General features: G+C 40.7%; 1 protein-coding gene across 4 annotated transcripts in view; it reads left to right on the top strand.

The window, feature by feature from the left end:
• Positions 1 to 12,675, top strand: part of MTOR (mechanistic target of rapamycin kinase) — a 61,599-nt gene that overhangs the window by 26,772 nt on the left and 22,152 nt on the right. For all 4 annotated transcript variants that reach the window (XR_011049394.1, XM_068414357.1, XM_068414358.1 and 1 more), the window contains exons 29-31: positions 7,773 to 7,848; positions 9,799 to 9,938; positions 12,534 to 12,634. Coding sequence is in view for 3 of the 4 variants with exons in the window: in XM_068414357.1 (XP_068270458.1) it covers positions 7,773 to 7,848; positions 9,799 to 9,938; positions 12,534 to 12,634 (317 nt within the window). In the remaining variant the exon portion in view is untranslated. The remainder of the gene's footprint in view (positions 1 to 7,772; positions 7,849 to 9,798; positions 9,939 to 12,533; positions 12,635 to 12,675) is intronic.

Below are 12,675 nucleotides of genomic sequence, written 5' to 3' on the forward strand. Positions count from 1 at the left end.
GACAGTCTACTTAAAATTGACAGGAGATGGGGTTTTTACAGGCAATGTGATCTGTCTAACTTCACTATTATGGGGTTTTTACAGGCAATGTGATCAGTCCAACTCCAGTATTATGGGTTTTTTACAGGCAATGTGGTCAGTCTAACTCCAGTATTACGGGGTTTTTACAGGCAATGCGATCTGTCTAACTCCAGTATTTTGGCGGCCAGTTTATTAACAGGATTGTGAAAGGAAAATCTATGGGTAATTAGAATGTCCACAGTCGCATAAAGCATAGGCTTAAGAGCAAATCTTATATCTGTAGATATTCAGAGTATGGGTCAAGTATCAGCTGGCTGAGGTAGCGACTCAGTGTCCTCTTTTATATCTTTTATTATTTCAAAAGTTGATTGTAGCTGTTTTGATCCCAAAGTAGAACCGTTTCAGCAATGGTGCAGCCTTTTGCAAAGGGTCTGCAACTTTTGTTCTAGATCCTTACGGATAAGTTGTTTCTCCACAGACCAGCTGCTCGGTAATTGCCCGACATGTGGGTTCTTGCATCTTCCTGCAAAGTTTCTGACTGTGATAACTGGCAGAGACAAGATTCAAATGAAGGAGTAAATGGCTTATGTACGTGCTCCTGAGGTAAATGCCGTTAAAGCTTCTTGGTGTCCAAGAAAAGAAGGCAGCTAATCTTGCACTTTTACAAAGAAAATAAGGACAAACCCAACTGAGACATGCTATCCCATCTAGACTTCTTTTGCTGATCCAAAGTAGCTGCAGGATTTCTGCTTGATCAGAAAAGCCTTGCTGATTTGACATCCACTTTTAGAGAAGTAGGAAGCATAATTTCTTCTTGGTGCAGTTTCTCTTCTTCCTTAGCTTTGTTACACTTGTTGCTAGATGCTTTGTTACTGCCTCTGATTTGCACCACGGCTGGCTAATAGTGTTTCTGCAAAACAGTAATGAGAGACCCCACAGGGTGTGAAGACTTAGGAAGATGAAAGTATAAAAGCACTGAAGGGGTGGAGTATGAATACAGATGTTTTATAAACCTGAATTTTCTTAGAGGAGGAAGAGGGGATCTTTTGGAGGCAGTCAGAATTAGAGATCTCCCAACAGGCAGTGTGAGTGTCTTGAGTTTCGTTGTGGGTAACTGCCTGTGTGCTGTACTTCAGGCAGAAACCACTGTAGTCTGTAGTACCAGCTGGTGAGGCTACTGTGTGGTGTTGGTGACCTGAGATATTGCCAGAGATATGCAGGTACAATTTGATTAAAGTACTGAGGATACCTCCACAGCAGGCCGTAGGCTTCAGTCACATTTTTGTCATGGACATTCCAGAAACCTTCCATAGCAAAATTACTTTTTATACTTCAGACCAGTAAGTGCCACTGCACACGGATGAAAGCCTGACCTTTTTCGTTCTGCCTCTAATCCTGTCTGAGCCCTCTTCCAGCTGGAGCTTCTGTCGTTCCCAGGGGCAAATTCTTCTCAGGCTTCCTATGATGAGAAACGTGTTTTTTTCAGAGTTGGAATAAAGAATAGGACAGGCCAGACTCTGGCTTCTCTGCCCCGAAAGCCCCTCTAACACCCCCATCGTGTTACATAGGACTTCAATCCATTCTGCTGCTGCTCTCACTCACTGTAACTCTTTTATCTGTCTTGTACAACGTGAATTTCACACACACTCACATCATGAGGCGCAGATGTGGAAGAGGGGAGCCGCTTGTAGGTCCGTGCATTCCCTCTTGATACAAATTCTTGAAGGATCCAGGATTCAGCCAAACTGTTGCACACAGATGTTACGAAACATTGCAGAAAGGCCTCCGAATCTGCTCTCTAGACTGGAGTATTTAACTGGAAATGAGACATCCAGGGTTTTATTTTGGGTTCAGCCTCTGATTTGTGTATCCTAATGCAAGCCATCTTCCTTTTGCATGCTTTGATTTACCTGTTTTAAAACAGAGATAATACTACTTTGTTCTGTGTAAGGGGGCGACAACAGACACGTTATGCAGGAATGGAAAAGAGCACAAATCTTCCCGTCTGTCATCACTTTGGAGGAAGCATTGAGAGAGATTTGGGCAGACAGATCTCTCTTGGCAGAGACCTTAGCCTTAATGGAATTTGACTTCTTTATGAGTATTTGAAAGATGAATCTTTCCCTGTTGCATGGAGAACTGAGTGTAGTCACTTAGGCAGCAACAGCTACTGATCTAGTCATTGCCAGATTAGACCAGCTGTAGAAGCTGACAGTCTGTAGGAAACTGTTCCACAGTTATGTACTGGTGTACTTACAACTTGAATTCAGGATCCTGTTATATTTTGAAAAGAGGCATAGTTTTGGGCATAGCTAGAGAGAAACTAGTTCCATGATTATTGAGTGGGTCCTAGTCCTGTTTTTTTCCTTTCCCCCAACACTGATAAATCAACCATCATTTGGTCTGAAATCCATCACCCTAGTTTTCCTCCGTTATATTTTGTATGTGGAAATACTCTCCTACACGGAAACTAAAAAGATGAGATCCTAAAGTCAAGAACACGAGGCGAATCCTTTTTGACTTTGTTAATGATGTAGGTTTGAAGTGGTTGGGAGAATTGAGTACAAATATGGTTGCAGTTAGTGTGTACCCTATGCTTATTATGTTGGTTGATGTTACCAAATTCAAGTATATTAGTATTACTTGATTAGAACCAGATATCTCTTGTCCCTGGAGGGCCAGATTAAATCAGAGGTGGGTTTGACTGACTGCCTTCTCTGGGAAGCTGTTCTGGCAGGTGTATGTGAAGCTGAGACAAGAAGAAAAGCTCAGTGCCCTGTGGCTATTTATTTGGTAGCCAGTCATTGCAAAACCTTTAATATGCATCTGGCAAATGCTTAGAATCCAGCATTCCTGGTGCTTGCTGAGCTGGTGAAGGCTCTCATCAGCTCTCTGCTGGCAGATCGCCGGAGTCCCCACTTTGTCGAAGCTCTGTGAGATACTGCTTTCCCCTCCCGGGAAGTGTGAAACTGTTCACCTCTGCCTTTGGAGATGCTTGTAACTGTTCTAACACTCACTCTGCTATACCTTTACAGTAATGACTAAATCCTAGTGAAGTCAAATCAAATTGTTGCCTACTGCAAATAATTATTGTAAATCTCTGAAGTTATGTGGGAAGAGGTGAAACAAGTGAGAGGGCCTGATGAGAAACAAAACACTGATACTTCCTACAATCATTTGTGATTTTTATTTAGTGTATCCTTTCTTTGCATAACCAATACACAAAGACTCTGGCTCTGTTTCACCTTTTTCTGCTAATTATCTTCATTGGCATTTTTTTTTTTCCTCGCTGCGTTCACTGAATCTGGTTAATAAAGAATAGGTGATAGAAAGCCTTTTGCAGCCTGAGCAACAGGGCCGGCTAAGAATTTTATTGTAACGGTTTTCACTGCTTTTCCTTTCAAAGCTCATGAATGTTTTTATTTGATTTGCAAGCATTTATATCAAGATTGGGAATTTGGCCAATTTTAATGCCTCTGAGCAATGTGGTGTGCCCTTGCTGAAAACTGAAGGGGCTGCTGCTCTGGCCTGTAAAGCAGTCAGTCATCACAACTGTTTATTGAAAACAGCTCTTTGCTGGTGCTGGTTTCTCAAACATATTTGTTCCCAGCATGGGAATAATTTTTAATGGCATGATGAAATGCGTTGGTTTTTAGAGTTGTTTGAGGGGCTGTTGGCTGTTTTCTGAAGTTGGTTCAATCACAGACTCAGGGATGCCTGAACATAAACTGTAGAATTGGGGAAACTGGCTAACGAAGCAAATTCCTTGTGCCAGAGGATTATCTGTTCCCCAAAGTACCCACAAAGTAGCAGTGCCTTCCACTTCTAATCCCAGAAGCAAGCTCTCAGCACTTCTTCAGAAGGAAAAACAAACTTGACATAGGTTGGTAAAATCTGTCCCATAGGGGAGCTTTTTAAACAAACTTGGGGAGACTGAAAAAAAAAGAAGTTTGGCTTCTTGTCTAGACTTTGCACACAAGCTGCTTTATTGCAAAAATGAGGTTTCTGTAGCAAGTTTTGAGATGCTGTCAATAAGAAATGTGTGTGTTCCCTCACAGATAGGCTTGGGACCTCCTGAAAAGGCTCTGCTAAAAGAAAGTTTTTCAGTTTTACAGGAAGATGGGGAAGGGCCCAGTCTCTTACTTCTGAGTTCTTGAAAAATTAATATATTTTGAGTGACAGAGAATATTGTTAGAGACTCTCAAAGATAATGGAAGACTGGAAAGCTCCCAGGACTGCACAAAAGAGAGTATTTCTGGTAAACATTAGACATTTATGCCTGGGGTTTGTGGAGGAGAAAAGTTGTTTTTCATTCCCAGTTCATGTCTGGTTTCTGTTTAAATAGCCTTTATAATCTACAAGCAACAGGAGTATATTTCTCTTAAATAGTGTTGTTCTTTGTGATTCTAGCTCAGTGTGCTACATTTTAGTCCTTTGCACATCTAAGATGTACATTTTCATTTGATACCTTAATAACCAAACAGTAGGTTTATGTAACCTTTCACTACTAATAAAATTCAAAGACTGAAGATTTTTGTCCAAGATTTTTATATCAGGGAGCTTGCCAAGGGTAGTCACTTTTTCCAATTACTATGTCATTCCATCCCTACAAAATTTTTTTTCATCAGAAGGCTTGTCACATTTTCATATCCCACTCATCATGATAAAGTGCTACAAATAAGTTAGGGTTGGACAGGAGGATTGGATATTATCCTGGCTACAGTACAGATATTGATTAATAATCCTCATTTTGAAGGAAAGTATAAGGATCTTATGTTGTTTTGTTGTTTCTTCTGATCACTTTGTTTATTGGATAAAATGTGAAATCAAACGGTGGGTATTAAACAGTGAAATTAGTGCATTAGTTCGAACTATATCAAAATCTTGTAGGCAATCTAGTTATTTCTGTGGACTCCCATTTTAATAGTCTACCTGCGAACATGAGGACAGCTCTGTCTTGAAATTAGTTTCAGAATATTTTATGTATGTACACGTAGCATTTAAAATATGTAATTTTGAAATGTTTTACTTGAGCATTAATGCTGGAAGACTCTGCTGGTCCATACCAGGCAGCACAGCTGAATACTTGGGCCTTTCCTGAAAGATGACATGTGTAACCTATGACCTACCAAACCTATATCTAGAAACTTCCAAGTAAGGAGATACAGTAGTCATCTTTTATGGCCTGCTGCTGAGCCTTCAAGTAACGTAGGTGGTAGTGGTGGCTTTTTTCTAGCTTCTAAACAAAAATGAACAGATGAATATGTTCTACCCTCAGAGGATACGGAGAACAATTCATCTTCACCTTAATATTAAACTTCATATTATCCTGAACTAAGGACAACTGCAAGGACACAACCCAGTAAACAAAGACTTAAGTTACTGTCTGCTGAGTTAGCCAACAGCATTGTTTCTATCTTGAGGGATGTTTTCCCACCTTCTTCTTTAATCCAGAAAGATTTGTAGTTATCCTTTTCCAGATGCAAGGCAAAATCTATCCCCCTGATTCTAATCCGGTAAACTGCCCTGATTTCCAGCAGCAATGCTGTGACTAAAACCCCCTGGCAACTCTGCCTGGCTGGAATATTAGCCCTTCAGGGCCTCTTCTGTGTGCATGGATGCTTCTCTGTAGCGTTGTTCATTCTGTCCCGTCTCCAGCACGATAACCAGAAAACAGCTCTGTAGTGCTTTAAGAGTGTTACAAAATGTGAGAAGATTTTGCCTGAGGACAGACCCCATCAGATCTGCAGGGAGAGGAGCAATGCCTCAGTGGTAGGAAGGTGAAATGGTAGGGAAGCACCGAATGCCATCATTTCTAAACATGTATTTTGAATGTGTTAACAGGACTCCATGTGGCAATGCTCTTCCAAGAGAAGTACAAGCTGCAGGCCCACTCTCAGGGAATTTGTATGCAGAGAGTTGCGGATCTGTTGAATACACATTCCAGTGAGCTGTGGTAACAGTGATTTTTGGGAACTGTCAATATACTTCCAACACTCAGAGCACACTGAATCCACCAGATGAGAAAAAGCAGAAATCCGAGGTCTTTCAAAACAAACATAAAACCTCCAAAACACAAGATCAGAACTTAATCCACACGCAACTGTTTCCCTTAGCCTGTAAAACTGAATAGCAAAATGATGCTGTGATTACCAAGGTTTTATTACTCTGAAGAAATAAGTCAGTGAATGTTCAGGCATATTATAAAGCCCACTTTGATGGATGAGTCTTGCTTTGGAGAGATTTTTGTACTCTCCCTGACAGTTGTACTTCTCTGTGTTTAGGTCCATTTCTGTCGAATCCCCCCACCCATCTTGTGTGTGCACTATTTTAATGTGGTATGTCAAAACATGATATAATTGACAGGAGATTTTCCAGTCAGTGGCTTATCCTAGTCTGCAAAATTACCTATCTTTACTCACTGTGTGGGCTAGATCATTTGTTACAAGAGAGTAATTTATGATTATAATGACAACACAGTATTATATCTACTGCTGCGTATTCTTTTAAATCAAAGTCTGCCTTCTTCCCCTTCCCTTCTTTCCCCTCCCTTTGCTTAAACCTAGCCATAGACAGCTTTGAAACATTTAATTCTACTTTGGACAGCCAAGAAAGTACGAAACAAAAAAAGAGTAATTGAGTGCACCAGGGAGCATCAGCAAAAGGGCAGTGCTAATTGCTGAAGAATAAAAGATAACCGCCAGTTTTGTCAGGAAGCATTGACAAGAAAGATAAGTTGGAAGTAATTAACTGTGTGACATGCTGGAAGTGATGTGTCTGTCAATGGCTCTTTAAATCATCAGGATATAAAATGTGACAGCCATTTGTCACCTTTATGAGGCACTGCTGCCTAGCTTTCCCTTGGGGAGCGTGGAGGTAGTATGTCCTTTGACTATGTTGCTAAGAAAAGGCATGGATGTATTTCAAGTGCTTCCCATTTTTGGGTGCCTGTCTTCTTCAACTGTGATTATGGTACATTCTTAGCCTGACTAACTCTGATTTGAGCTTGAGACATTCTGAAGTCCTGTTTCCAAGAGTACTTTACTTGACCTTCACAGATATCCAGAGTGTGTCTAGGAGCTTGGTTCTTCAGTTGTCAGGAAAGGAAACTTCCACAGACAGAAGAAATAGAGCACTCATTTGAAAATGTTACCTCTTGTTTGTTCAGAGAAACTCCCTTTAATACTATAAATTTCCTTGTCTCTTACTGATGAACAGGCCTCTCGTAGCAGGGGAAAAATATGCAATCGTTCTGAGGATAGCAGGAAGGGACATTTCTGAAAGCTATCTATATCTACAGCAGCATGTTCAAAGACCATTGAAAGTCTCTTTGCATTACTCTTAGTTGACATGTTTTGTTTTGTTTAAGAGAAAGGGGGGAAAAAAATCAGTACTCTAAAGCTCTTAGTAAGTGCAGCTGTTTGAGAAATTATGTCTTTCAAATTACTGGCAACTATTCTTCTCCCTATGCAGGCTGCTATTTACAACTGATAATCATATACAATCACTGTTTTGTGTAACAAGTTTTGAGAGTATGTGCAGAGAATACGCTTGCACCTATTGTTTTGCAAATATGTAGTCATTGTGTGTCTTATGTAGTCTAATCATTCACTTGGAAGTTTTAAAGAAAAAGGAGGATGTTCCATTGGTATTTCTAAATGATAGAGCTTGGTATTATCAAGCAGAAGCTCGTACCAGCCCTTAATAATTGCCAGCTGTGTTAAATGGTCTTTCTCTTTCTACCTTTTCAGCATTAACAATAAACTGCAACAGCCAGAAGCAGCTGCTGGGGTACTGGAATATGCCATGAAGCACTTTGGGGAGCTGGTGAGTCCTACTGGATAACTCTCTTCTACATGTCTTATGTTTTCATGGGTTTTGTAGGGATTTTTTTTGTATGTGTGTGTGGTGGTGGTGTGTTTTTTTAATCAATCATGTTGAGGTTCTATCCCCACTTATAATACTGCCTCGTTTGTACTGCCGGTGCCTTGCTGCCTATGGGGGTGTATACTGTGTTCTTAGCTCTGTACTAGCAAACGCTGCAGACAGGTAATATAGCTGGGAAAGGCTGCAAGATCTTGTGCAAGAACCTGATTTGGAGGAGAATTTAGCAGCTATCATTGACACTAAATGCAGCTGTGGAGAACTAGCAACTTGACAAAATAAGTCATTTTATTTAGAAGAAGCTGGGAAGGGAGGGAGGAAGTTCCTGTTCTAAGCTTTAAATGCTTCAGGGTTTTTGAGAAACTGCATCAACACCTTCCAGGTAAGGATCTAATGGAAGTTGTGCCTCTAGCCTCTCTCATCCGGGAGGCACATGAACCTGTCAGAGTTCATAGATATTAATTAGAATAGTAGATTAGCCAGTCCCTTACAATTTTGACTGCTCACAGAAATAAAATAACCCCGTTCTGTATTTGTTCTGTGTCTTTCTCTGCATGACTTACCTTTTTTTTCTTTCTTTCTTCTTTTTTTTTAAGCATTTAATCTGTGTTCAGGGACTAAAGCATCTATGCTGTCCTGCCAATGCTACTCTGTTAAAAAGACGATTTTGCAGTGATAATTCTTGCAGTGCTTTAGGGTGATCAGGAGAAGGAAGGCAGCCCTGGAAGCACACTAGACCAGCCTCTTTCATTAGGAACCACTAGAAAGTGAGAATAGATATAAGAACAAAATGGTAGAATTTCTCTGGTACATTGACCTAGACTGGAAAAGAAGCCCTTTCTGGGGGAAGGACAGACTTCAGAACATCTTTGCATCTTCTTATGATTCCTTGGGTGGATTGAGCAAAACTCTGTTACCTAATTCTGACCTCACTCTTTAGCAGTAACGTAGTTCTAGCGGTCAATGTAGTTCAAAATACAGAGCTTGCCAGAATAGGCAATGAAAAAAAAATAAGAGGAGCTGTGAGCTCTACTTTCAGGAACTTACCTAAAATATGACTGAGTTGAGAAGTTAAAGGACAGGTATATAAACGTCCTAAGTGGAAGACCTGGCATGCAGAGCATGGTTTATACTGACCCTGCCCACAGGGCTGAGAGAAGAATCTATTCTGCAGCCTATGTCAAGACATGAGCTGCCAAGGACTGAGCAGAAAAACATTGGCAGAGATAACTAGGAAAAACTGAGGCATTTTATTTCTTGAAAATTAGAAACAAAATCTAGAAACAAAGACTGAAGTTTGTGCAGCTGATAAGGATCACTGCTTGGCTTACTTTTAAAGCCTATGTTACAAACCACAGCCTTTCCTTGTGAGGGCTGTGTCATACTACCTGCTGTATTGAAAAATGGCCTCGCAGTAGCCAGATGCACAGTGTGCTGTTTGAGTTTGGGGTTTTTTTTTTTCCATTTAGTCACTCCATTCCTGAACACAGGACTGTTGTTATTGTTTAAATGCAAGCATGTGCAGCAATGGGAAGTGGAATATTTTATAGATTTACCCTTTTTGCTATTCCACCCGCTCCCCCTCTCCAAAAGAAAAACACCAGCTACTGAGCTAGTATTTCAGTGGCACTGAACAGAGGCATGGTGTTGGATTGATCCCTCTAGTAAACCCGAATTCATTTCTGTGCAGGTTGAACAATACTCAGGATTCCTGTTTTCACACTAGCTCAAGGCTCTTCTCTGTATCGTAGAAGTCCATGAGGATATTTAGAGTGAAAAAAGGGCTAAGTGACCACCACAGACACAGAATTTTTCAGGAAAAGTTGCAGTATTTGATATAAAATGGTGAATATTAATCCCACTGTTTATTCAGATTTTTTTTGCCCCCCTTAGGAAATTCAAGCTACCTGGTATGAAAAGCTTCATGAATGGGAAGATGCACTGGTGGCCTATGACAAGAAGATGGACACAAACAAAGATGATCCTGAGCTGATGCTAGGACGGATGCGTTGCTTGGAAGCACTTGGTGAATGGTAAGAGAGGAATGCCTGAAGACCAAGGAAAATGATGCCTTTAAAAACGGTACCTAACTCTTCTCTGGATGCTGTCATCCAGGTGCAATTTTTTCGCCTGAATTTCTATTTATTCTTACTTACTTAATAGTTTTGGTATTTCCAGCGACTTCTCACTTTGTTCTTTGAAGTCAGAAATGGTAACAACATCTCTAAGCCTTTTGGGATGGGCCATCTGATAAGTTAAGGTCTCTCTGAAAGAGAATCCGCAGTCTTATCACCAGATCAACCACACATGTAACAGAAAGAAATGGTAAATAGAGGGGACCTCTCAGGAAATATTAACTAGGCAGCACTTGTCAAAAACTATCATAAAAGGAGCCCATTGTGGTCCTCCTTTTTAAACCCTGATTAAAACATGAGAGATTTCTGTATTTATTCATGGTCAGACCTATACCTGTCCAGAATGCATGATCTTTTGCACAACTGTTAGTGAAATTGTCTGCTTCCCAGTAGTCACCTGGGTGTAAGATTATTCCAAATAAATTGGTGCCACTTTTAAACTCTTTTGCCCATCTTGTAGATGGCTGAGTATTTCATTATTAGTCTTTCTTAGCATTCATTAAGCATTGTCTTTGTGGGCATTTGGTATTTCAAACCCTGTGTTAAATGTGTGTTGTCAACATGTGACTGATTAGAGTCAGTTTTTGTGAGAGGGTGAGCTGGTAGCGACTTAGAGCTTGCTAGTTAACTGGGGGCTTCTGCTTTTCTCCCTGTTCAATTCAAAGAAGATAATTGGAGAAGGCATCCTGTGCACTGTAGCATGCAGTTCTACCCAGGGGCATATGTGATTTGGGCCAGGTTCCGCCTTTCTACTGAACTTTTCGTGTCACTAGAGCTCTCTCCTGATGGGTCCTGACGTGAACCCATGAGATGGCACACAGTAAGGAGATTCCTATTCACTGAAGTCATTTTCGTGTTAGAGAAACAGAGCTGTTTGAGAAACCTAATTCTGACAGCATTTTTTGCCCTTTTTGTTTCTAGATGAGGGTGGGGCATATTAGGTGTGGCTTTTTCAGTAGGAAAAATAGATCCTCTTACTGAATGCTTCTCAATCATCTTTTCTGGGAGTAGGTAGTTCCCACCAGGGATTTATGGAATTTCTCCCTCTTTGCAGGACATGTATTTGTTTAAAGTGTTCTCTCTGAACCTCCTGCTTCTTCACATATCAGTGATAAATATATTACAAAAGGTTGCCTTTCTTCTGTTGGAGCCAGATACTGTGCATCTATTGATAATCTGTAGTGATGAGAGCAGTCACAATCTCAAAGATCTGTGTGCTTGCTGTTGTGGAACTGTACTCCCATCTCTAGGCAGATGTTTTTTACAATTCAGAAGTGCCTTTGCAAAGTGCTGTCTACTACCTTGCAACTGACCGTAGGGACATGATCCTGAGACTGAGGATTCCATGGTTTGGCTGCTGATATTCTTCAGTAGTGTTCAGCTTGACTTTGCGCTGCTGGAGTCTGCTTGGCAGAACATGACAGTTAATCTAGAACTGATACTACGCAGAATCATTATTTCAGTTCTGTGCAGTGACATTTTGAAAGTACAGCCAAAATATTCTTAACCATTTGTCTCCTGATGTAGTTATGTCTGCAAGAGCCATGCTCCTTTATTAGCATCTATAAGGTCCTGATTTACTGCTGATGCTAGATTTGGTTTGGTTTTTCATTTGTTTTGTTGTTGTGTGTTTTTGTTTTTTTTTTTTTTTCTCCTGGGCCATTAAGCTGTCAGAATTACTATCCTGCCTGTGGCAGCCCATTGGTTTTGTTTGACTAATTCATCTTTCTTCTTGGGAGGGGAGAGGATGGCAGTTGAGAAGGCAAGTTGGCCTCTCTCACAGTTGGCAGCTCTTCCACTGCTACAGAGTATCCAGCCTGAGAAATTCTGGAACTGCAACACCCACAGTAATTGGTTTGATTAATGGAGCATTCACAGTTGATTTGCAATAAATAATATAAAAAATCTTGATGCTTCCTCTCCACTGGAGTTGAAAGATTCAGATCCCCTCTCAGATCTTGCCATGACAAGTCTTCATACTAGATTACAGCAGCATTGATTCTCTAGCCTATGTCTTCAAACTTGATGATGTGTTTATTGAAAATGTTTGAGAGCAGGAGCCATGCACAAGCTATTCAGATCATGTGTCCCTTGTTACTGACACTTGCAAAGAAATGTTGAGCATTCTTTGGTGGTGGTGTTCTTTTTTTTCCTTGGGAATGGGTTTTTTTTCTGTATTTGTAGGCTGGAGTTGACAGTTCAGTTTGTAAAGTAGGCATTACTAACTGCTGAGGAACAAATGCAAACTTTTCTCTGGATTTGTGTTTTCAAAGCATAGTGTGCCTTTACATTATTTTCTGGTGATAGGATATTTGTCATCAGACTAGCATGTCTGAGCTGGCCAGAGGAGAAGAATCCTGTTCTCCACTCTATATATAAAAAAAAAAAAATGATGGGGCTGATTGTTGTCGTATCTGTGGAAAGTGGTTGCTTAACAAGGCAGAATTCTTAGAAGAGGCTTTTTGCTCATCAGAAATTGTGGATTCTTCTTAGGGGGCAGCTCCACCAGCAATGCTGTGAAAAGTGGACACAAGTCAATGATGAAACTCAAGCTAAGATGGCTAGGATGGCTGCTGCTGCCGCCTGGGGTCTAGGTAATGTATGCTTGTGTGGTAGTATATGACAGCCCACAATG

The sequence above is a fragment of the Nyctibius grandis genome, chromosome 17 (genome assembly GCF_013368605.1).
Source record: "Nyctibius grandis isolate bNycGra1 chromosome 17, bNycGra1.pri, whole genome shotgun sequence".
In the NCBI taxonomy this organism is placed as follows: domain Eukaryota; kingdom Metazoa; phylum Chordata; class Aves; order Nyctibiiformes; family Nyctibiidae; genus Nyctibius; species Nyctibius grandis.